General features: G+C 45.3%; 1 protein-coding gene across 17 annotated transcripts in view; it reads left to right on the top strand.

Moving 5' to 3' along the window:
• Window positions 1-25,707, top strand: part of Kiaa1217 (KIAA1217 ortholog) — a 789,856-nt gene that overhangs the window by 643,636 nt on the left and 120,513 nt on the right. For all 17 annotated transcript variants that reach the window (XM_085699015.2, XM_085699014.2, XM_087896327.1 and 14 more), the window contains one exon: window positions 3,426-3,624. In XM_085699015.2, the coding sequence (XP_085555141.2) occupies window positions 3,426-3,624 (199 nt within the window). The remainder of the gene's footprint in view (window positions 1-3,425; window positions 3,625-25,707) is intronic.

Raw genomic sequence — 25,707 nt, 5'->3', positions numbered from 1 at the left:
TCCTAAACAGCGCCACCTCTTAAAGCCGCCGTTCTCTCCTGCCCTCACAGTGGTACGCCCACGTGGCTCTTCTTGTGTGTTACACATATACAATGCTTTTTGGTTGTTTGTTTTTGAGACAAGCCTACATTGGCCTTGCACTTGAATTTACTAAGTAGCTGAAGATGATCTTGAACTTCTGAGCCTTCTAACTCCACACCTCAAGTGCTAAGTAGTGTCACCAAGCCCAATTCATGCCGTGCTGGGAGTGGACCCATAATTTTGTATGTGTTAGGCACGTCCTGTCCCCAGCTTCTGGATATGCAGTTCTTGGCCCCTAAGAGAACTTACCTTGTATGCTAGGCACAGGCTGAGTAGTTCAAGTGCATTGTTTTCGATACATCAGATCATGGGGTATCTAATACCAGTGCCAACAATTTCCATTGCCTTTTCAGCAGTGAGCGCGTGTCTGAGGGGAGGGTGCAGTGTCTGAGGAGATTGCTAGTGGGCAGGGAAGGTTTTCAACAAGATGACATAAACATCAAAAACAGCACACCTTTAGAACCAAACAGTCTGTATATAGGAAGTTAGAAAAAAAAATACCAGCCTTTTCATCTCTGTTTTTATATTCACTTACTGCTGTGATGACCCTGAACAAGAAATAGAGATTTGATGTTTCATTTTCTTCGAGGATTATTGCCTATTGCAGTGGGAAATAGCAACCTGTCACATGCGGCATGCCCGCCACAAGCTGCTGGGATGGCCACAGCAGAGGTGATGGATGCAGCTGCTTCACCTGAAGGAATCTCGGTTTTTGCTATTTTGCTAGGCTAAGTGGATCTCTCCTCTTCACCTCCCTGCCTCTCTCATTAGGGCACATCTAGCATGAGATTCTGCTTAGCGTAACTCGGAGGCTCTACCATTGGTGACCATAGCCATTGCTCTACGTCTTGGTGAGGAAGGTGAGAGAGGTTTAGTCCTACTTCTGTGGTTGGATAATATGCTCCATCTGTCATGAAGAGTATCAGCTCCCCCTAGTAGGAGCCAACTTCATAAAATGTAAATTGGGAAATAATCTGCTTCGGAAACTTGCGTATGAAAATGAACTTAGAGGGGCAATTTGCCTGTTAATAGCGTTATTTCCGGCTAGAATCTTGGTTCATAATCTCATTGTCTTGTGGCTGAGTTTCATTTGGATATGCAGGCATCTCTGGAAGACACATCCCTGGGGGTCCCAGGAGGGGAAGAACTGACTTTGTGTTTCCCTCTGTGGCCTTCCCATGAGGTGTTGGAAAGAGCAGCTGCCTGGGTGTGCAATAGGAGAGAGAGAGCACACCATCCTTACAAGGGTCCACTAGTGGGTCACACACAACTGTGGCATCACTCAGGAATCCGTAGCTAAATCATTAAAGCAGGAAAGACACGTAATTTTCTCTTGGTTTTAAAGAGAAGTAAAGAGACACATAAAGTATCTCTTGATTTAAAAAGAAGCTTCTAGTTCTCCCCAGAAGAACATGAACCAAGCACAGATCATGGAATGGCGGGGTTCCAGAGGCTGCACAGGTCACACGCCCAGGGCGCCTCAGTACCTTGAGTTAAGTGCCTAGTGGACTGGCATTCTTAGGCAGCCCGAAAGAAATCAAGGAATGGAACAAACCAACAAGCCTGGCTTCTGGGGACAGCCTATATCCCTCTGCCTCCCCACCAGCTCCTTTGGCATCTTAGGGAAAAGGCACCTGCCTGGTCCTTCTAGGTTTGCTTCCCAGAACGTGCCTGGGGTCACGTGGTGCAGGTCAGTATTGGCCAGAGGTCTGAGAAAGTTGGGGCCATGTGCCCACTTCTCACAGTTCCCAAGTTCCCAGCTCCTCTTTTCTGCCGTCTGCACAGCAGCCACAGTGGTCTAGAGAAGCATCTTTATCCTGCTGTGACCCCCATGACCCTGCTACTACCACCAATCTTGGATGGCATACTTCCTCCTACTGCCCTGCCTCTGCTTCTCTCTTGTGTTTTCAAGGTTTCTCTGTGTAGCCCTGGCTGACCTGGATCACACTGTATAGACCAGGCTGGCCTCAAACTCAAGAGATCTGATTGTCTCTGCCTCCCAAGTGCTGGGATTAAAGGTGTGCACCACCACAGGCAGCCTTCTCCCTTCTCCCTAGTGTATGTCTCCTTCTGAATTATAAGCACCATGAGGAAGGAAGTCATGTCTGCCCGCTGTCTCATTCTATCCAGCAGGAATGCCTGGAGCATAGTGGGGGTCTCACGGGTATTCACTGAACTGTGACTGAATGTACTGCATGATTCATACGTATATTTCTATTCTCTTGGGTTATTACACACTTTACCAATTAAATCAGGTGCTGTTTGGCATCTCCTAGTGCTGACCATTCTTCTGATTTCTGGACAATACTCACCCCCATCATTTATGTTCAGAGAATATTTTACATACTCCCTAGCATAGCAGTCTAAACAGGTAATTCACAGGGAAATTCAATTAGGCAGTGTCTGGATGGGGTATCGACTGTGAATTAGCAAGGGAGATTAAAAAACACAGCTAGACAACTTACTAAGAGTCTCCTGCCTCAGAAGAGAAGTAATCAACAGTGTTATTAGCATCGTCCTCACAGTGCTATCTTACTGAATTTTTAAGTACATTTTTGCTTGTTTTGTTCATTGTTTTGATTTGTTTGTTTTTCAAGACAGGGGTTTTCTGTGTAGCCCTAACTGTTGTGGAACACATTCCATTGTCCAGGCTTGCTTTAAACTCAGAGTTCTGCCTGCCTCTGCCTTCTGAGGGCTAGGATTAAACCACCATGCCTAGGAAAGATTAATTTAATTTAATTCATGTGTGTGCCTGTGTGTGTGTCTGTGCATGCACCTTTTACACACCTGATACTTGTAGAGGCCAGAAGAGGAGTTCCCTGGAACTGGAGTTACAGGTGGTTGTGTGCTGCTGTGTGGAGCCTGAGACTTGAACCTAGGTCCTTTGGAATAGCAGTCAGTGAAGATTATTAACCCTTGAGGCATCTCTCCAGCCCCTGGAGAGGTCTTTAGAGAATTCCGTGAAGAACAGGTTGTTTCCAGTTTACCCTGGTGCGAGTCTAATATCCACACTGGACACCTAGAACTGTGCACAGTCCCAGCTTGTGTGCGTTAACAGTGAGAATCCCACAGTGCAGGTTTGTTTCCAGCCTACTTGAAATGGCATTTATAGGGTAGGTGTCCAGTGACTACAGTTCTTAGTAAGCTCGAGGACATCTTGTTTTCCGGGAATTGACACCACTGACTCCCAGAGTACTTCTGATGGTTTTCTTCCTGGTCACAGCCGGCATTGGAAATACACGGCAATGATACATAGGCTGATGATGATGATGATGATGATGATGATGATGATGATGATGATGATGATGATAGTGATAACGCTTTCTTTAAAATGTCTTTTGCAGACAAAAAGCCCCAAGCTGTGCCACAGTCCCCAGCCTCCCAGTTTGGGGGATCCAGTCGAGCATTTGTCAGAGACATCTGCTGACTCTTTGGAAGCCATGTCTGAGGGAGACGTCCCAAGTCCTTTCGCCAGAGGAAGTCGGACTCGAGCGAGTCTTCCCGTGGTGAGGTCGACCAATCAAACAAAAGAACGGTCCCTGGGTAAGCTGCAAAAGACAGTTCCACGTGCCCCGTTCTTACTGCACGCGCATGTTTTTATACTTCCGAACGTTTGCTCCTGGACTCGGTTATACAAACGCTGACGCTGGGAAACTTTGCTGGTTTATCATTGTGATAGTTTTACATCGCTGACAATTTCCTGAGATAACTGGTGCATAAAGAAGAAAGATTTATTTTGTTTTACTGCTTTAGAGAGTCCAGTGGTTCTCAACCTTCCTAATGCTGTGACCCACTAATACAGTTCCTCACGTTGTGGTCACCCCCAACCATAATATTATTTTTGTAGCTACTTCATAACTGTAATTTTGCGATTGTTATGAATCACAATGTAAGAGTCTGATAGGCAGGCTATCTAAAATGTTACCCCAGTAGGGTCGTTACCCACTGTTGAGAACCATTGCTTTAGTCCACATTCGACTGGCTGAGTTGCTTTGCTTTGGGGCCTTTGGGATGTCAGTGTTTACGGAGCAGCAAAGTTGCTTCCCTCGTGGCTGCCAGGAAGCAAGAAGGATGCCTGCGTAGCCCTAGTCTATTGCTTTATTCTTGCGAGGAGGACAGACACCATTGTCATTGGTGGGGCGTGGGGTAGAACAGAGCTATGGCTGGGGCGCAGATAGGGAAAGGAAGGGCCAAGGGTCCCCAGTGCTCTTCCTTCTACTTGGCCACACTATCGTGGGGTGTGATCACCTCCTAGGACTGCTGCAGGCTGGTAAAGTCCTTTGCTGAAACAGAGGCTTTTGTGGGGACACTGAAGAGCCTTGAGGTGAGCTGATTTGTTTTCTGTCAGCCTGACGAGAGCCGGAGTCATCAGCAAGGAGGAAGTTTCAGTGGGGCTTGTTCTTAATTAGTGGCTGATGTGGGAGAGTGCCATAGTGGGTGGTGCCATCCCTGGCCCGTGGTCCTGGTTTCTATAAGAAAGCAGGCTGAGAATGTCTTGTGGAGCGAGCCAGTAAGTAGCACCCCTCCATGGCCTCCGCACCAGCTCCTGCCTCCAGGTTCCTGCCCTGTTTGAGTTCCTGTTCTGACTTCCTTCACTGATGAACAGTAGATGTGTGAGGCAAATAAACCCTTTCCTTCCCAAGTGGCTTTTGGTCACGATATTTCATCACAGCAATGGTGACCTAACTAGAATACGAGTGTTATCCATGTGCTGAGGAACTGGCTGAAGTCCAGGCTGTTGCTTTTGGTCATATTTCATCACAGCAATAGTAACCTAGCTAGAACACTAGTGTTATCCATGTGCTGAGGAACTGGCTCAAGTCTAGACTGTTTCTCGGACTGGGCACATTCTGAATTGTCTAGGATTAGCAACTTTAGCCACCACATCGCTAGTACCCACCAGTGTTCTTAGACCAGGAAACACCGAGGGGTGAACTCTCAGGTGAGCCTCTTTTCACCTCCCATACCACATCACCAGAGAGCACAATGGTTGATGTAGACTCTCAGCATGGCTCAGGCAGTGTGAGGAGCGCTAAATGCAGAAAATACAGCCTGCTCTCCCCTCCTGGTTTGTGGACAAGGATGAGGGCTTCTCAGGTGTGGCGTTCTCCTTTTAACAGATTTTCACAAGAGACAGAAGATCTCTTTATGCCTCTACCACCGATAAGCTCCCTCTCCCCCTGGATTAGAAGTTCATTTTTTATCTTCCTATGCCTTTTTGTCCCTTCTTTAGTACCATAACAAATTGTCCAGGTTATCAGTTTAGACCACCTTGCTCCCTGCCCTGGTATTCTACCTGTCTCACCTGCCATCTTAAGGGCTTCAGGCATGGGGGTAAGAGGGGACAGGAAAGGGGTCAATATATAAGACAACTGAGATCTGACATGTAACACCTAGCAAATTATTGCTGGAAGATTATGGAGAAGATCGGTGTAAGTTGGTACCTTGACTTTGTTTCCTTATTGCAGAGAGCAGCCAGAGAAACTGGATTCAGATGGTATTCTAGCCATTCCAGCTATCCACAGGCAAAACAAAACAAGGCTAGCGTTAATGCGTGGTTTCAGACATTGCCCTAGCTACCTTAAAAAATACATTAGTGTTTATATTATCAATACTATTAATATTCTTTTACTTTCAGCCAGTCATTTGTATTGTTATTGTTTGTGTATCCGTGTTTGTGGGTGTAGGATATATGTGTAGGTGCTGATGCCCACATGCCACGGCATGCATGGGGAGATCAGAAGATAACTTTCCTGAGTCCATTTTCTCTCCCTACCTTGTTTTAAAGGCAGAGTCTTTCCTACTGTTTCTGCTGAACTGGCTGCTCCGGGCTAGCAGGCTCATGAATGTCTGGAGGGTTGGGGGGATTACAGACCCTGCCAAGTGCTTTTTTCTACCTGCCGAGCATCTCTCTAGCCCTCCGCTATTTATTTTAATTGTCCACATATACCAAGCACAGTATGGATTGTGCTCATATGCGGAAATGGTGCCTTATGATCGAGTAACGACACCTACCATTCTATCATTTCGTCTCTAATTAAATCTTAAATTCAGATCTGATAATTCTGTGTACTTTGGGGGTGCATTGTGATGCTTTGTCACAAGTACACAATGGGCCCTGATTGCATCAGGGTAATTAATATTTCTATTGTCTCTTTATCGCCATTTTGAGTTTTTTTGCTTTTGAGTCCTTTCCTTCCTATTATTCATGAAACAAAATTGTTATTGTGAGATCGGGCTGTTGGCGGCTTTGCAGTCCAGGCTGGTGAGAGGCCCTGCTGATCTCTACGTCGGTCCAATCTTAGAGTGTGTGCCCCTGCAGCAAGCGCTCAGTATCACAGTTAACAGTCCACTTCAAGCTGGGTGTGATAGTGCACACCGGAAATCCCAGTCCTTGGGAGGCTAAGGCAGGAAGAGTAAAGTGTGAGTAAATTCCACACTTTGAATGTGGGTTACATAGTGAATTTGAAGCCAACTCGAACTGCCTCAAAAAACTTCCTTCTTCTGTTTTTATTTTTATATACTTGTTCTTAGGGTTCTTGTTTTGCAGATAAGAGAAGGTCACTGTGTGTGTGTGTGTGTGTGTGTGTGTGTGTGTGTGTGTGTGTGTGTGTTTGTGTGTGTCTATGACCTGACTGTTAAATCACAGAGTCAGGAAATCCAAGCCCTACATTCTGTTAGCTCCATCTTACAGTGACATCTCTAGGACACCCAGGGGCTGGCATGCAACTTGGGGGCACACTATTCAGGCCAGCGAGATGGCAAGGCCTTCCTATTGCCACCAGGCTGCAGCTCCCACCTGGATCCAAATGCCTTCTGCTTTCCTAGCCACAGTCACCCTTGAGGCAGAAGCGACGCTGGCAGTGGAATTTCTCCTTTGTGCTTCGCCGGAAACGGGGCGGGGAGGGGCAGGGAGGGGGGTCAGGTCTCTGTGAAGATTGCCCCTGCTTTGCCAAATAAAGTCAAGATAAGAAGCTCCTCTGTGCCTTCCCCCATCCCTGGGAACCTGAGCCTGCTGGATAATGGACCCTTTGTCTTCAAGGGAGGAATTTCCTCTGGCGGCCGCAGCAGCTGGCCTTGCAGGTGCATACCTGCCCAGCACAGGAACCCAGCCTCCGGCAGAGAGATGAGAGCTATGAAGCAGTGATACCCACGAAATTACTGAGGGGACTTTTCTGGTTGGCTGTGCTTCTGCAAAATGCTCAGCCTGAATTTAAAGCCAATCTTGCTGTAAAGTGCCTGTAAACACATGGTCACAGAGAATTAGGGATATTCAATATTCGAGAAGCTCAGTTCAGTCACTTCAATAAGGGGCACTTAACTTGTGAAATTTTTAACTTTCGGAGAGAAACAAATGGGCACAGCGGGAGAAGAGGACAGGAGATGAGAAACACGAAAAGTTTGCCGAAAGGGTGGCTACCTGTGGCCTCAGAAAATGAGGAGGGCATTGGGCCAGCAAGGTTACTGCTGCCCTTGAATGCCTCTTTGCGGCCAACTTGGGAATTTCTCTGGGATTTACCTGGTGTCCAGGGAGCTTCCTGAGATTGATGAGGCAGTGAAATGAGGGGGGGGGGGGATGTGAGTTACCAGGAATCTGCAAACACAATTTCCTTTTCAAGACCCTTTTTTGTCTTTAAGGAAATCCCCTTGTGCCTGGTCTTATTTAATTCAGACACGCAGAGGAATGGTCCCCAGAGTCCCAGTAAACGGCAGTGACCCCCCCCCATGTCATAAACAGCTAGACCTGCAGCTGTGAACCCACCAAGCCCCCGAGGTACAACCTTGTAAACCCACTAGAAGCCATGTGACTTTGGGTATCTCTGTGTTGTCATTTTGTTCTGGGTTGAGAATTTTAATGCATCATCACCATATATATATATATATATATATATATATATATATATATATATGAGTGGTTTTCAACCTGTGGGTCACAGCCATCAGGAAACACGGATTTCCGGTGGCCTTAGAAAACTGAGACACGACTAAGTAGCAAACTTACAGTTATGGAGTAGCAACAGAATGATTTTATGGCTGAGGGTCGCAGCATTAGGAAGGTTGAGAACCACTGTTCTGGTTGTATCCATTTACCTCGATCGTCAAAGGCTTTCTGCCCCACCTCGAAATCAAGAACTTTTAGCCTAGGAGTGGTGACCCAACCGACAGGCTTACCCTGCTGTATCGCTGTCACCCACAGCCCCTAGCCGGTGTGAGAGCTGCCTCTTGCTGTTATTCTGCTAAGAAATCACCGGGTATAACAGAAAGTAATTTCTCTTCCCAAAGAGCTTCTGCGTTCTGCCCACGTCTCCTTCGCTCCCCACTAACTTCTGGCCTCAAGTGAACGTGCATGTTTTCTTGTGGCTGATAGTTCATGTCCTTTTAGCACTGAATAATATCCCCTCATCTAGGTCTGCCAGTTTATCTGTCCATCCTCTGAAAATCATCTTGGCTGAGTTCAAGTGTGGAAGGTCATGAATAAAGCAGATGAGAAAATCTGTGTGTAGGTTTCTTTGAGTAAATTCCAGATAGCAGGATTATGGATTATGTGGGAAGGTTTTTGTTTTGTTTTGTTTTAATTCAACTTCGTTGTGGGTACCTTTAAGGGGCAGGGATAACTCTTACAAGATTTGTTTTTAAGTATGTGTGTAAACACACATGCACACGAGCGCAGCTGCCTGCAAAGACCAGTAGGGGATGTCGGATACTCTTGTGAGTCACCCAGTGTTGTTCCGGGGAACCAAATTCAGGTTCTCTGCGGGAGCAGGATGTTCTCTCAACTGCTGAGCCATCTCTTCAGTTCCCACTGCGGGGTCTGAATTAACTTTGAGTTTCTATCATTCGATCAAGGTTTCACTTCTAGTGGTTTCTGAGGTATTTGTGGAGACCTTGACCTGTGCACTAGGAGCTGGACCTCAGGGATTTTATACCATTACCTCCCCAGGTGCCACCCCTGAATGTGAGCTGCCATTGCTGCCTGCCCATGGCCACAGAGCCTGGAATCGGACCATGTCCTGGTTACTTCCCTGTTGCTGTAACAAAATGCCATGACCCAGAGCAGCTTATATAAGGAAGAGTTTATTCTGGCTTGTGTTCCAGAGGGAGAGTCCACAATGGCGGAGGGACATGGCGGCAGGGAATCCAAACTCACTTCTCAGCTGCACACAAGAAGCAGAGAGTCACCTGAAAGTGGGCTAGACTATACACTTGCAGAGCCTGCCCACAGCCCCACACTTCCTTCAGCAAAGCTCTACACTCTAGTTCTGAGTTCCATAACCTCCCCCAACAGCTGGAGACACCAACTGGGGACTAAGTGATCAAATGTAGGCGCCCTTGAGGGTTTCCTTCAAACTTCAACAGGCTGAGTGGGGAAACCTGTTCTGGCTTACACTTCTATATGTAGCAAAATTTATCATCCTAGTCCTTCTTAGGCTATGTGGAGGCTTGGCCCCATGATGGTGGAGTCTGGGCTGGATGGTCCTCAGACATCTTCCTCCCTGGAGAAGAGGAAACCTTCACACATTTGCTTGGAGATAAGACTGCCACGTTTATAATTATTCTATGTGAATGATCTTTTGTTTCTGCTGCTTCTCTGTTCTTCTAGAGTGGGAAGAAGATTGAGGGGCTAAGCATGATCCATTCTGCAAGGGGCTTCTAGCACATGTATTTGAAGAGGAATTGAAAGTAATGACATATGTAAATGCATGTGTGTGTATTAACTACGTGTGGTCACATAATGTAAACTGTTCTCTGTATTTGCTATTTGCTAGTTCTGAGTCCTCTGATATAACCATCTGCAGACCAGAATTCTCCCAAGACTATGGGTGCAGCTCAGTAGTGTAGTACTTGGTCTAGTATGTCCAAGACCCTAGGTTCAAATCCAGCCCTAAAATAAAATCCTCTAAAAAAAATAAATAAATTGTATCTAGGCTAACTGTGCACCATTCTCTAAATAATACAATAATTGTTTAGGTAGATTTTAGGTTGTGTTAGGTATTCGGACCAATCTAGAGATGTTTGGAAGTTGGGGGATGTGTGTACATTATAAACAGATTCTATCAGATTCTGTATAAGGGACTTGAGTATCCCCAGACTGTGGTGTCTTATGAGATCCGGGCTGTACTTCCCTGTGGATGCTGAGGGACAGTTACTGCAATGAAAGATGGGAACGTCTCATTTGAGAGAGCGAAGCACAGTCAGATGATGTCTAAGCCAGGCCTTTCCTAATGCTGACGACTGGCAAAATGACAGCCACAGGAAAGAAATGGACTCAGCAGCTCTGGTTTATTGCACAGCCCAGTCCCAAAGACCTCAGCCTACTTCACTTCCGTCAGTCAATGTGTTCCTGACCTGCTCCTACCATTGAGTAAACACTCACTGACCTTCCCGACTGACGCCATTTCTCCTTCACCTTCATCAGTGGAAATAGAAAGGGTTAAGAGAAAGCCAGTCTCCCCCAGTGTGCAAACCACTTTCCAGTAGAGTTTGGTTTTTGAAATAATTTCCGTGAAAAATCACCCCACTGATATTAGGTCTGCATTCTTAATGATGGAGTAGTGTCCTTTTAATCATGGTGCCTGTCTGGAATGCAGCCGTCTGTAGGGTTGGTGTCTGGCTGCTCCTTAGTTGGCCTTCGGGGAAGGGTAGCCACAAGCTGTCCTCACCCCTCTGTGTGCCCTCAGGAATTTGCAAATGATACTCATGAAAACAAGAACAGCAGCAACAACTTCCTTCTGAAGCAGCCAGGCTTTGGAGGGCTGACCATACTCCAATGCACAGCCTTAGAGAGCAGGCCTGGCTAAGCAACTCAGCAGAGGGCCTGCCGTGCCTGTAAACATCGACTAAAAAGGCAAAAGCAATGTTAAACGGGATAGAAGGGTTAAGGCCAGATGGAGGACCAAATCTAAATCTTCCTGTGCATCTTCACGACTGCACTGCGTTGGAGGTGAGAGCAGAGCGGAGGGTGGTCCATTGGTTCTCGTCTTCTGCTTTGTTTGAGGCAGGGTCCATTCTTGGTTGCTCACTACTGTCTATATCACGCCAGCTAGCCTTCAGTCTCCGGGGGATTCTTCTCTGCTTCCCATTTCCCCACGAGAGCCCTGGAATTATAGATGCATACTCTGCCCACAGCCTTTATATGAGCCCTGGGGATTTGAATTCAGGTCCTCATACTTGCACGGCAAGTGGTTTGCCTGCTGAGCCATCACCGTGGAGTTTGATATATAAAACATTTTTGACATTTGTTTTTCCAAATGTTGTCAGTGATTGCCACGCAGTGTCGGGCTGTGGTGGAGAGATGCCAGCTCAGCAGTCAAGAGCACACACTGCTCTTTTCAGAAGACTGTCTTTAGTTCCCAGCATGGATGGGCACCCGCGTTCTTGTTTGCATACCCTCACACGGAAACATTTGAATACACGTAATTAAAAATAATAAAAGTTCAAAAGAAATGTAATGTTATAAAACCAGAAAATTTAAAAAGATGGTCCAGGATACTGTTAAAGCAAGTGTCGGTGTGTTTCCTACAGCGTCAGGTTCAGGGTACTGGCCTCAGTGCACTTGGTCAGTGGCTGTGGTGAGGGTATGAGTCACACACTCCCATCTTCCGAATGTGCGCCTGCTCTATTACTGAGGCTGGAAAATGGGCTGTCCTAGCCCACTGAGCATGCTCGGATCTGATTGGTGGGCAGCCAGTAAGTAGCTGAGCATGTTTTCAGGTTAGCACCCATACATGATACTGGCATGGTCAAGGGTCCAGTTAGAGGGCTACCCATCTTTGTAGCACTGAGGATCTGGCTTGGCCAGGTACTGTGACACTATTGCGGTTCCTCATAGAACCAGGAGGACTATAACACCTGCGTGGGGTGACAGGTTGTTTTGGCAGATTGTGCTGTAGCCCGGTCCTACAGGGAAAATCCAATTCCGTGTTTCTGTAAGCCATTAATATGGCTGTACTGACCTTAACTAGCAACAGATTCAGTTGTTTGCACTTGCATGCTGACTGATTTTTCTCTATTTACATATTGTGTTGCCATAGCAACTCTGTTGCAGGGAAGGTGAAAGTCCTGTGAGGTGCAGACTGATGCCATCTAGAGGCAGGTCAGTGAACTGCAAGAGAATTCACTATTAGTCTAAGGGATACTACTAAAGGAGTAGTTTCATGAAATGAACTGACGCTAAATAAAACAATTAAAATAAATTAAAACTCTACACACATCAAATAGACTGAGGTATATGCCAAGGACAAAGGAAGAGAAGTTATAAAGTTAGGGACAAATTTCCTCTATAAAGCAAGCTTTCTTAAAAGAACAATTTCTTAATCCTAAATGGGATACCTTTATCAAAACCTCCCCATGGCGACTCAGAGATCTTTGCAGACAAGGAGGCAGAAAGACTGTAAGAACCAGGCATGGCGATGACTCCAAGGAAGCAGCATCTTCCGAACACAGCAGAGCTACTGCCCATTTGAAGGCAGAGACTGCAATATCATGGCCAAGACCTTCATGAGTTCAATCTAGACTTAATTCCAGCACAGAAGAGGGGTGATAGGTAGTCAGAGCCCCAATCCTCCCCCAGAATCTGTTTGTGATTTCCTGCTGGGAAAGGGAAAATCGGTTTTCTCCAACTGTCACTGGGCGTATAAACCACACTCCGGGGCAGGTCCCATACCCAGGAGCAGCTGGCCAACACAAAATGGACTCTGATTTTTTTGTGTGTGCATTTTTTGTTTTGGAGAAAGAGAGAGAGAAACATGAAGTTGGGTGACTAGCTAGGTGGGGAGAACCTGGGAAGAGTTGGGGGAGGGGAAAGAATATGATCAAAATACATTATATGAAAGAATTTTAAATAAAAAAAAGAAATGTTATGTTCATTCTTGGTTTTCTTACATTTGGTAAAATGAATATCCTGAGAGGCTTTTATAAACTGAGTTGATCTTTAGTAAAAGGTGGATTTGGGGATGGCAGTTAACTTCCAACAGGACTATTTCAGAACTCCCGTCCATGATGATATGAGAGGGTCACACTGTCTGTGCTTCGTGACTTAATATTTTTACATATGAGTTGAATGGAGCATGGCAAAGTTGCTGCAAACTGACCCGCTTGCACCCAGTTCAGCTCTAGGGATGCTTATAAGAAACTGCATCTGTCCTTAAACAGTTAGCCAGACATGGCGGTGCGCATCTGTAATCCTAGCCCTGGGAGGTAGAGGCAGTCATGGCTACACAGTGAGACTTTGTCTGGAAGAAAACACGATTAGATGTCATTAGAAGTCTCGTGCTGTCAAGAGTCTTGGCTGCAACTCTGGACCTGATGTCTCGATGTCACAGCGATTGTTTCGTCGGCACAGACCTCGTTCTGTGCCTTTTGCGGTTTGAATGGGAAACATCCCCACAGAAACTCCTGTGTTTGAACATCTGATCCTCTGCTGTTGCTGTTAATTAGGAAATGTGTGAGGTCTTTGGGAGGTGGAGACTGGTGTAAGAAGTCGGTCCCCGGCGGGTACAGCTGAGGCTTCGTAGTCCTACCCCATCACAGCATTCTACCTCCTGTGTGGGATTCGGTGTGACTGACCAGCTTTCTAGTACACACACACACACACACACACACACACACATACATAAACGCACACACACTCTGCCTCCTGTGTGGGTCTCGGTGTGACTGACCAGCTTTCACATACACACACACACACACACACGCACTCTGCCCACTGTATGTGTGATTCCATGTGATTGACCAGCTTTCTGACACACAAACACACACACACACACACACACATACTGCCTCCTGTGTGGGATTTGGTGTGACTGACCAGCTTTCACACTCACACACACACACACACACACACACACACACACACATACACAAACGCACACACACTCTGCCTCCTGTGTGGGATTTGGTGTGACTGACCAGCTTTCACACACACACACACACACACACACACACACACACACACACACACAGCCTCCTGTGTGTGTGATCCTGTGTGACCGACCTGCTCTCTGTCTTTGCGGCTGTGCCCTTTCCACCAGGATGGATGATGTCCCCCAGGAACTGTGAACCGTCATGTATCTTCTTTGCACCCTCAAGTTGCCTTTGTCGGGGTGTTCTATCAGACTCGCAGTAAAGAAACCAAGACCATGTATTTTTACCAAGGTTTCCATGATAGCTTTGTAGGCAGGGCATGCTGGGAAAGGTAGCGACTGTGGGATTGATGCCAAGGGTACGAGCCTGCTTTGGCACGTTGGTGGGCCACCAATGAGGGACATGTGAGTCCCGAGCTTTGGAAAGGCTCCTGGGGAAGCCTCAGGTCACCTGTGCTGTTTTTGCTTTTGCAGCCAAGGCGTTGGTAAGCCCGGATTATAGGTCACCGTTTAACAAAGTCTACATAAAACTTGTCAGTGTTGAAGATGGAGGCATGGGATTGAAATAAATGAAAGGTGACAGACAGCCGAAGCTTTCTGGGGGGTGGGGGTCAGTCTTCCAGGCGGTCAGTGTGGAGTCCTCCTTACTCTGTATAACAGCCAGATTCCTGCCCATGTTGGGTTTTTCTGATGTGAAAAATATTCACTTAAAACAGAAATCTGAAGTTTCAAAGACAACATGGAAGCCCAGCAAGGCAAAATTTTGTTTTTTTATACTTCTATATCCAAAATAGATTTGGCTTGACTTAATAAGAAACAATAAAATTAATAAAATTATAAGAACCATTTAAACAAGTATTCTTACATGTAGCAGTTGAATGTAATGTGTGTGCCAGGAAATTAAGATAAGGATAATTGCTGTAACTTCAACCAAAATAAAAAAGCAGACAAAAGGAGAAATGTGGTGAACTAAATAGACTTTATTATTTTAGAAAAGTTTTATACCAGTTCATTAGGGTAAAAGCGTTTTAAAGCATTGTGATAAAAACAATGGTAGGTTGATGCTCTTGACCCCTGTACGAGGCAGTTGCATGTCAATGATTTCTTTGCTGTTCTTAGAAGGGGCTTCATGCTGAAAGTTGGAAACCCAGTAACAAGATGTCTCACTCCGCTCACTGTCCAACGGTGTAACTTGGGGACTGTGGGCTTCTGGGGATCTGACCTGGTCCCTGAAGAGTCACGCCTCAAATGATTTTCAGTATGAATTGCTGTTCAGGAAAAGGCACGGCAGTTGGAGAGGAGTGTGTCCCCACTGATTTCCAGGATGTCAAAAGAAAGTGAAAAACGGAACCTGTCCTGTAGGGACAAAATTTCAATGCTCTGTTTTGTTGAGACAGGGTCTCCAGTAACTCAGGCTGACCTTGAACTCACTAGATAATCCAAGAAAACCTTGAAAGCAGGTCCTGAGATTAGTGCCGCCATACATTTTGACTCTATCATTTTTGGTTTTTAAATGTGTATGGTGTTTTGCCTGCCTGTTATCTGTGCCCCCATGTATGTACAGTGCCTTAGGAGACCAGAAGAAGGTGTTGGGTTTAATAGGACAGCAGTTACAGAGGGTTGTGGACCACTATGTAGGGGCTGGGAATTGAAGCCCGGTCCTCTTCAAAAGCAACCAGTGCTCTTAACCATGGAGCTCTCTCCAGCCCCTTGAGTTTGCTCTAAGAAGACCAATGCAAGCCTCAGTTCTCTTCACTAATGGTATTGGAAGTATCTGGATTAAAATGTTATATTAAGGCACACCAGTGCATGTCTTTAATCCCAGCACTCGGGAGGCAGAGGCAGCCATATCTCTATAAACAAGGCCAGCCTGGTCTATAGAGAGAGTTCAGGGATAGCCAGGGCTACACAGAGAAACCCTGTCTAGACCCCGCCCCCCAAAAAAGATGTTGCATTCTCAGCTGCTCTGCAAGGGTTTTGTTAGAACAAGACATGTGAGCAAATGTTCTTGGACCTCTCAGAGGAAGAGCAAGTTCTTTGATTCCCTTTGTTTTCCTTCATGGGGCAGCTCTATCTGAAATCCATTCATCATTCGTTACCTTCATGAGTGCAGGACTACCTTTTTCCACTAAAGAATTAACTTAGCTTGTCCTTGCCAATTTCACACACATATCTAATGTATTCTGGTTATTCTATCCTCCCATCCCCATACTAGTCTTTTTCTCAGATTCATGACTTTTAATCTGGTTTTGTGATCCATTCAGTTCAACCAGAGCCGGGCTGTGTGTGAGACCATCAGACTGTAACTATACATTGGGTCCTGGTGGTATCAACAGTGCACACATTTTTTCTTTTAATGGAAAGTTCCTTTACAAGCTAATTTGTTTTCTGGTTTTCAAATGGGACCGTTTATGTTCTTCAAGCGCCGTAAGAGTTTCCACGTGTGTTTTCACACTCGCTTAAAGACGATTTATTCTGTGCAACACCAGAGCTTGCACTGCAGTGCAAGCCTGCCTTATGTCACACCCACGCAGATCCTCCTTGATGCTCTCCTCCTGGCAGTGGCATCCAGTAGGCTGCCAGGTGGCATCAGGAAACAGCTTGTTGGCAGGTTCTCATATTTCAGGTGGTGTGCTAAGAACACAGGAAGGCACACATTCTGCACGGCCACGGGGTCCGTGTGTGTCTCTGTAAGCAAAAAATCTGCTAAAGGCCTCTCTGGTCTACTTTCCATACAGATTTCTCCAGTGATCATCGTTATGTGGAAGTGAGATGAAACAGGCCTTGGGGCTGGAGCCAAGGTCCCGCCTAGAGATTTTAGAGGGTGAGATTTCCATCTAGCATAGCTGCTTTTGAACACAGCAGCAGGTGGGCCCCCAGGCATCATGTGACCCTTTTACTCTTGAGACTCTTAGGGGCTGTTATAGGTGGGATTAGACCCCCCCTTTCAGTATTGCTTATTTGAGTCCTATCACCCAGAACTTCAAAATGTAACTGCCTTTGGAGTCAAGATCTATAAAGAGGTGGATGAGTTAGAATGAGGTTATAAAGATGGTCCTATTCCGGTATGACTGGCATCTGCCTGAGAAGAGCAAAATGGGATGTGGATATCTTCAGAGGTGAGGCTATATGAAGACAGGGGTAGAAGGCAGCCATCTCCGATTCAAAAATAAAGGGAACCAGAGCTGATTTTGAATTATGAGAAGATTTATTTCTGTGGTTCAAGCCCCACAGTTTGATACTTTGAGCAGAAGGGGCTCAGACCAGCTCCCCTGCCTCCGTCTCTCCTCAAAAGCAGAGTTGCCATAAGCAGAGTGTGTCTTTCTTCCAGACGCTGTGATTGTTTGTCAAGCAATCCCTTTGTTTCCAACCAGCTTCTTCTGCACTTGTACAGTGTCTCGGCCTGGTGTTGTAATTCTGCCCAGAGACAAGCACAGACCTCAGCTACAGACTCTTCCATTTTCTCTTTGCTTTTGGCAGTTCCCAGGCTCCATTCAAGTTCAGCAAACAAACATTGGTGTCCACGTGACTCAACTGTATCCCATCAGGGCAAGCCCCTGTTTTCATCCTGTCGGGTTTTGAGTTCTCAATAGTTTGAAAATGTCATTTAAAATTACGTTCCCTCCAACTTTTTCATTTTCAGACTTTCCGAAGGTGTTAATTGGCTTTAAGACATCTCTGACTAAATGTCTTCCAGTAATATAAAGTAATAGCGAAAATATGTTTTTCTCTTCATGTCCCTCCTGAGTTTTGCCCACTCTCAATTTTCCCTCTCAATTCGTGTCTTTTATATCAAGAGTCTGCCTGCTTCCTGGCACAGTGAAAGGTGCCATGGTGAGTTATTTAAAAAAAATATATGAAATCTGGTTCTTGTATTTAAAGAATGTTTGGCATAACTGAAGACACATGTAAGGGCGTACTTTAAAATATACACAGAGCAAAGACCTGGCGGATGATGTTCTGCTTACACTCAGTCATATGGGCCTCCCTGCTGCTCAGGCCACCAGCCCCTGCCTGAGTTCCCACCCCTGCCCCCATTAGCAGTGGACCTCCAGTCATCAGAACCCACACTTCAGCCCTTCCTTTCCCTATTCTGCTCTAAAGAGCTCACTCCAGGTAGCCATGCTCTGGGGATAGGCTTATAGCACTCACTCCCAACTTCAGCAGGCCAGTCGTGAAAACAGATTTCTGACCTGGTCTCCTGAATTTCTTTCCCGTCCCTTCCTCCTTTCCTTTCTTTCTTCCTTTGTTTCTTTTTCCTTCCTTCGTTCCTTCCTTCCTTCCTTCCTTCCTTCCTTCCTTCCTTCCTTCCTTCCTTCTTCCTTCCTTTCTAGAAATATAGTCTTGCTGTCTACCTTGGGCTGCCCTTAAATTCACAGTCCTCCTGCTTCAGCCCCCCCAAGTCATGGTGCTACAAGGGCACACCACTGTGACTGCTTCTCCTTAGTTCCCCAGTCAGGGATCTGATTGGATCTGAGTATTTGTTCACTGCTTGGTCTAGGGTCCCAGAACAGCTCCAAGACTTGAGCACACCCTTGTGAAAACTGTTCTTACAATATAACCCCACATGGGGGCCCATTGGTCAGTCCCTATAGAGGATGAGGAATTATTATTCTACCTGAGTGAGACAATAGTAAGGACTGCTGTGGAGGAATACAGAGGCCCAGCTTGGATCATGATCTGAAGGAACTCCAGCACACATGGCTAGTGCAGCCCTTGTGAGGCTGAGAGCTCTGTATCCTGTTTAGCGTTTGGAAGACAGCCTGCTTGACTCTTTCTCCGTCTCTCTTTGCTATGCCTATTTTTGATCCCTGCCTGACCTCAGAACCACCTTTTCCCTGCTACTTTCAGCCTCCTGATAGATAGATTTAGAAGTTAGCTCAACTCGGCATCTACAAGATCTTTGTACCCTAGATGGCTGACTTTCTCCTAGGGCTTCAGTACTTTGTACATACCCAGTTTAATTCAAGGCTTTCCCACATCAGTATCTTGTCTTTGCTCTGCCCCAGACTAGATTGGCCCAGTTCTGCTCACTTCTCACCTAGACCCTGATACTATTCATGGTATAGATGAGGCAGAAGACAAGCAGGTGAAGTGGGCCATCTCTGTGGCACAGGGGCCCATGCTTTGACATGACAAACAATCTCTTCCAGGTTTAGTACTTTCTCCTCCTCCTCCTCCTCCTCCTCCTTTCACCTGCCTCATGAGAGTCACCGGAATGTAGGAGCTAAATCCCCTCCAAAGATGGATAGAATCTGACAACCAATGAGAACTGAGATACCCGCATTTGATCTCTGGCTTCCACATACATCACAAAATCACACATGACCGCACACACACACATACACACCTAGTCCCTGTGATATGCGCAGCATTCTAGAGAGGTAGGTAATTCTGTGACACTCAGAAGGCTAGGTACCTAGGTTCCTTTGGCAACACTCAACCAAAGAGCCAAAACTATCTGATTTTCTAGAACTTCTGTTGGATTAAGCAGGGGATATATAAATAAGTAATAGATGTATAAATCTGTGAAAGACATGGACGGTAAACATTTTGGAGACTGCTGGAGAGATGAACAGTGGAAAGCAGCATTCAAATCATGATGTGGGCCACATGAAGATACAAGCCACACAGAGACCTGGGGAGAAAGCTCCTTGTAGAGAGAAGACAGTGCAGAGGCCCTAAGCAGGAGCATGCTGGGAGCTCTCAAGGAAGGAATGGTGGAGGACCATTGGCTGGAATCTACAGTAAGGACTAGAGAAGTGGGAATGTGCTAGGAGAGTTAAAAGAACAGATGGCAGCCAAGACAGCCACACTGATCACACTGGGAGGAGAATGACTGACTATGTCACTTGCTTCCCTTAGGTTTCAAGGCTGTTTTAACCTCTAGGTTTGTAATAGACCAAAGAATATGGAACAAAGAGTCTCAGAATCTTCTAGAGAGATGAGGGTGTTAGCTGTGGAAATGGGAAGAATAGGTTGAATGATGTATGCATTTTGAAATGTGTTCCTGCTATGTAGGACTTTGTGCTGGAACATAGCCTATATGTAAAACATTCCAACCAAGACATGGATGCAGACAACACCTTAGTGACTGGCATATACTTACCACTGGCCCTGCTGGCAGTGTCTAATATATTCAACAGGAATGCTGGGATTGCAGCCTAAGAGTTCTGTCTCCACTGCCCATCTCTTTATTATTATTATTATTATTATTATTATTATTATTATTTTGTGTCTATATGCATGTAGTAGGGCATGAACATGCCATGGCACATATGTAGAGTTTAGAGGACAACTGTGGAGCTGATTTCTTCTTCCACCTTCCTGTGGGTTCTAGGAATTGAACTCTGGTTGTCAGGGTTATAGCGCAAGCACCTTACATGCTGTGCCATCTGTTCAGCCAGCACAAGCCCCACTCTTAGTCATTGTGAGAAAAGCACAAAAGAGAAAAAAAAAAGGTAAATTCTAGTTTGGATGAATTAGAGAATTTTAATGAAAAGTAACATTATGTCTGAGTCTTTCAGGAATCGATAGAATCTGATAGTTTGAAAGGGATGGGGTCTCTTTAGAACAGTAGCTGTTCTGAAAAGCTGCCTTACATAATACAAGAATAGCCACCTGCTGGTTGATGACTTGATGTTCCAGAGCTGAGCTGGGAGGCACCAGGATGTGTCTGTCTACAGTGGTTATTCAACCCGTCCTCTGCCTTTCTCCCTGCATCTATAGCTTCCTCTCTACTGCCCCAACAGATACTGCAGGGTCAGTGAAGCAGACTGTGTAATGAATGTCCAGGGCAGCTGTTCCAGGTTCCAGTGTTTACCTGGCATGTGACTTTGGGTCTTACTAGATGTAGCATGACTAATAAAAACCCAGAGACAGGGGGCTGGAGAGATGGCTCAGAGGTTAAGAGCATTGCCTGCTCTTCCAAAGGTCCTGAGTTCAATTCCCAGCAACCACATGCTGGCTCACAACCATCTGTAATGAGGTCTGGTGCCCTCTTCTGGCCTGCAGGTGCACACACACAGACAGAATATTGTATACATAATAAATAAATAAATATTAAAAAAAAACAGAGACAGATATTGGGTTTCAACCTGAAGGTCAGAAAAGCAAAGCAATTAGCCACTGACTCTTACCTCTCTCTCACTCTGAAATGGTGGTCCTGCCTCCAGGAATCTCAGAATGAGACTGTGTCTGAGAGCTGTCTCCTCCCATTTTATAATCCTCTCTAGGACTGGGATTAAAGGTGTGCACCAATACCACCTGGTTTCTATGGCAAACTAGTGTGGATTAAAGGTGTGTGTCACCACTGCTTGGTCTGTAAGACTGATCAGTGTGACTGTTTTACTCTCTAATCTTCAGGAGAGCTTTTTTTTTTAATCAAAAATACAAATGAAATATCACTATCTAGAGGTTTCTCTTCTACCTGCCAGTTTCCAAAAAACCACTCTGAGACTGAATATTGATTATAATTGCTTGGCCAATAGCTCAGGCTTTATACTGGCTAAAATCAACCCATTTCTAATAATCTGTGTATCACCACATGCCCCGTGGCTTACCAGTAATGTTCTGACATCTTACTCCTCCAGCGGCTGTTGGCATCTTGTTTGACTTCGCTTCTTTTCTCCCTGTATTCAGTTTGGCTCTCCTCCTTACCCATATTCTGGTCTGCCATAGGCCAAATCGGCTTCTTTATTAGCCAATGGTAATAAGATATATTCACAGCACACAGGCAGCATCCCACATCACTTGGGCACCTTGTCCTGTCCCTGGGCTTCTATAAAAACGAACCTCACAGAGCACTTATAATGACCAGGTGAGCCCCTGTTTGCAATGGTCTTTATCCGGAGTAGCACACAGTGAGCAGTTTATCTATTAGCAGATGGTTACCTGATAACCCAAGTCATACAAAAGGGCACAGTGTCCATTGCATTCTGCTTTCTAAGCTAAGACATTATACACTCCATGTAGAAACATTGGCCTTACATCAGTTACTGTTCAAGATTTCCGCGTTGTTAACTCCTTTTGCCTTCAAAGTTGGATAGGGTACCTTTCTGCCTTCCAAATCCATGGTCTGCCATTTGACTTTCACATTGTATTTCCTTTGCAAAGATTTAAGCTGTTTTGTGACAATTCACATTTTATGTTGACTGGTTTTTCAGTCTTGACTCTCATCAGAAGCACAGCCCTAAGTTTCTGCAAGTTTCTCTGTGTAGGTCACTTTCCTGACACATGCTCTTCCTTCTCTCATTGAGAGTAGATTCCAAACTCTAGTGTTCTGTTCGTTTCTGGACTACTCTGTCTTTTAAATTTATTGGCTTGAAAAATACGACTGAGATATCTCAGCAAGGAGAGAGTTGATGTTAATTTGAATATAGATGATGCTTCAGAAATGTAGTTATGCTGGCAGAGCAGAGTGGTCTTAAGGTGATTTTTATCATAAATATAGTTACACAAATAATACCTTTGGCTACTACAAACAACTAGAAATACAGGATGAAATATAATAAGCAAAAGTTAAAATACATCAGTTTTAAAAGGAAGGAAGGAAAGAAAATTTTCAGCTTTTAAAAGTGAAAAAGAGGGCTGGAGAGACAGCTCAGCAATTAAGAGCATTGCCTGCTCTTTCAAAGGTCCTGAGTTCAATTCCCGGCAACCACATGGTAGCTCACAACCATCTGTAATGAGGTCTGGTGCCCTCTTCTGGCCTGCAGGCATACACACAGACAGAATATTGTATACATAATAAGTAAAAAAATATTTTAAAAGAAAGAATGCCAAGGTGAGAATTACTATTGAGTGTAAGTATTTCAGAAAGGAATACTGGGTTTCCTGGACAGGACACACAGTAAGAAAATGAATAGAAAGATCAACCAAAGTAGCTGATTATCTAATAGAACGGGGTAGGAGTAGTGGTGGGCTGTGCGCACAGCTGCGGAGACAGCACAGGCCTTGAACCAGGACACTGAATGAATTTAGGAATGAAGCCTCTAGATATGCTGTCCTCTGTCCTCTGCACAGCTTCATGGACTGAGCAAGTGCGCTGACGAGGGAATGGAGAGAAAGGATGACGGGAAAGCTGGGGCAGGTGGGCTCTGCTTACTCTGGTGAAGGCTCCAGCTGTACCCCAGTATCTCAGTGCATTTCTGTCAGACATCTGAATAGAGGAGGCAGGTTTATCATACAAGCTAATCTCAGCGGGAGGCCTCTGTAGTGGAGCATGTAGTATGAGGGCCGGCTTATTGGGGTATCTGTCCCTCCCAGTACCCCACAACCGGCAAGCAACAAAGAAAACCACACACAGGACTCCATAAGATTATAAAGCTGATTGGCCCATTAGGTCAGGCTAGTTATTAGTTCTTATGACTTATGCTACTTCATTATCCTTATCTACGTTAGCCACATGGCTCAGTACCTTTTCCAGCAAGGCAGCTTACATCTTTCCTCTCCGGTGGTCTGGGCAGAACTGCGGAGGGAGCTTCCTGCTTTCTAGAATACTCCCAGTCTCTTTGCTCCACCTCTACTTCCTGACTGGTTTTCCTGCCTATACTGCCTGCCTGGCCAATCAGCGTATTATTAAAATATGATTGACAGAATACAGATAATTCTCCCACACCAGGAGCACACAGGACGAAACTGTAGTGGACCGTTTCCACATTGTTCAACATTTTACCTTTGGACCAGGAGAAGACTGTGCCATCACTCTGAGCTGAGCCTCACCACCATGCTCTGCAGCAGACCTCCCCGCCCCTCTGCCCGGGTGGCTTTTACTTCCGTGTGTCTGAGGCCTTGAGGTCCTGCATATGGCTCTGCCTGTTTCAGCAATATGTGCTCACTGAGGCCTTCATCTGCTCCCCACATAGATAGGAGACATGCAGAGGGATGCAGCCTAAATTCACGCTACTTACATTATGAGTCAGACTAAACTTGGTAATGCTGCAGTAACCACCCACAAACTTCAGTGGCAACTACCATGGCTAATGTTTATTTCCTGTTCAAGTTGCATGTGCAAGGCAAATCGACTGGAGTTCTTGCCTGGCATAGCCACTCAGGGTTCCGTGCTGGTGACAGCTCCATCTCAATACAGCAGTGACGTGCTAAGTAATCCTAGTGACACTTTCCTAGCTTTTAAACCTTCTGCAGGAGTGACACTTAGGTTTAAAGAAGTCACACGGTCACACTAACTTCAAAGGGATAAAGCTCTAGCATATTTGTGAACAATACTAGTTACAACTACACTAGCCCTATAAACCAATGTAAATATTATCAAGATTACTTAATTAGAGAGAAAAATATATTTGAGAAGAATATAAATTTAAGGGCGACTTACAATTCAAGGAGAAAGAGAAAGAAAATGAAGGAACAATTCCAAGGCAGGACAAAATAATTAAAGCCATTTAGGTTTAGTAAGAATTCTGGATGGGGGGTGGAGAAACCTGGAGAAGGACAGCAGCGGAAGAGAACATAGATGAGGGTTTCCTTTTTAAGAATTAAGATGAAAAGGGACACAAAGCCATAAAGTCATAAGCAAGATTTTAGAAAAGAGAGAGAGAAAATCCACTCTAGGTTCTCTGAGAGCAGAACAAAGAGCATCAGAGATGAGAAGTTGAGAGGAATGGTGGGTGCCCACACACAAAGGGTGTGAAGCCAGAAGCTATACAGTGACACCTTCAACATCCAGAGGGAAAATCACTATCAGCCAGTCTGGGTTTTGGTTTTTTGTTTCTTTTGAATGGGGAAGCATAAGCCACTTTCAGGTAAAGGATGAGAGTCTTTGCATCCATAGATTTGCTGGAGGAGCTAGTAACATGCACTCTACACGAAATCCTTAATGAAAAATTAGCAAGCCAAACACATCAGTGCTTTAAACCAGTAACACAGTGAAACCAGATGGAGTTAGCCCAGGAACAGAAGGCTGGTTCAATAGTAAATCAATTTATGTAATCTCCCATCTCAACAGGAAAACCATGTGATTTTATGAATGGCCACAAAAAATCCAATACCACTTTATGACATAAAAAAATCTTGTTGAGCATATATACAAGGCTTCGGTTTGATCTTCAATACTGAAAGCTTTCAAATAAGCAAACAAATCTTAACAGCAAAAAGCTCCCAACACAGTAAGAATGGAGGTGAACCGCAGAAAGAGCTTATATAAGGCCCCTGCGGTGAACTGTTACAATGCCATTCCTGCAGGGGAACACCAACAGTGTCTGGCCTCGCTCTTGTTAGTGTAATTTTCGATATGCTAGCTAGTATATCGAATAAAGGCATGTAGCTCAGGAAGGAAGAAACAAAACGGTCTCTGGTTTCAGAAACATTGCTTATCAGAAAATTCCCAAGAATGTAAAATAGCCAAAGGTAAACCAAACCCTTGGAGGAGTTCTGAGGGAGTTCCACAGGGATGGTCGACAGAGCAGACCCAGAATCAGCCGCGCTGCCTGCTGACAGCGGACGACAGAAGGCCAGATGGAAGCCACCGCCATTTGTCATCTCCCGACGGAAGAGGAGACACTCAAGCAGAGACACTCAAAAGGCACACAGGATCTGTAGGCTGAAAATGATGCGCTTGAAGGAAAGCAGACGTAATAAGTGATGAAACATATTTTATTCATGAATTGGAAGACTCAGCAAAATAAAGCTTTCCAGGCTTAAAACAGTTACTATTAAAATCACAGACAAGCTCTCTGTAAATATAAACAAGCCTGAGACTATTGTCACAAAAGAATGAAGTGGAAAGAATCATCCTAGGTGATTTTAA

Source organism: Myodes glareolus, chromosome 14 (assembly GCF_982192425.1).
Source record: "Myodes glareolus chromosome 14, mMyoGla1.1, whole genome shotgun sequence".
Taxonomy (NCBI): Eukaryota; Metazoa; Chordata; class Mammalia; order Rodentia; family Cricetidae; genus Myodes; species Myodes glareolus.
Note: the sequence above shows the minus strand (reverse complement) of the source record. Positions and strands in the feature narration are given on the sequence as shown.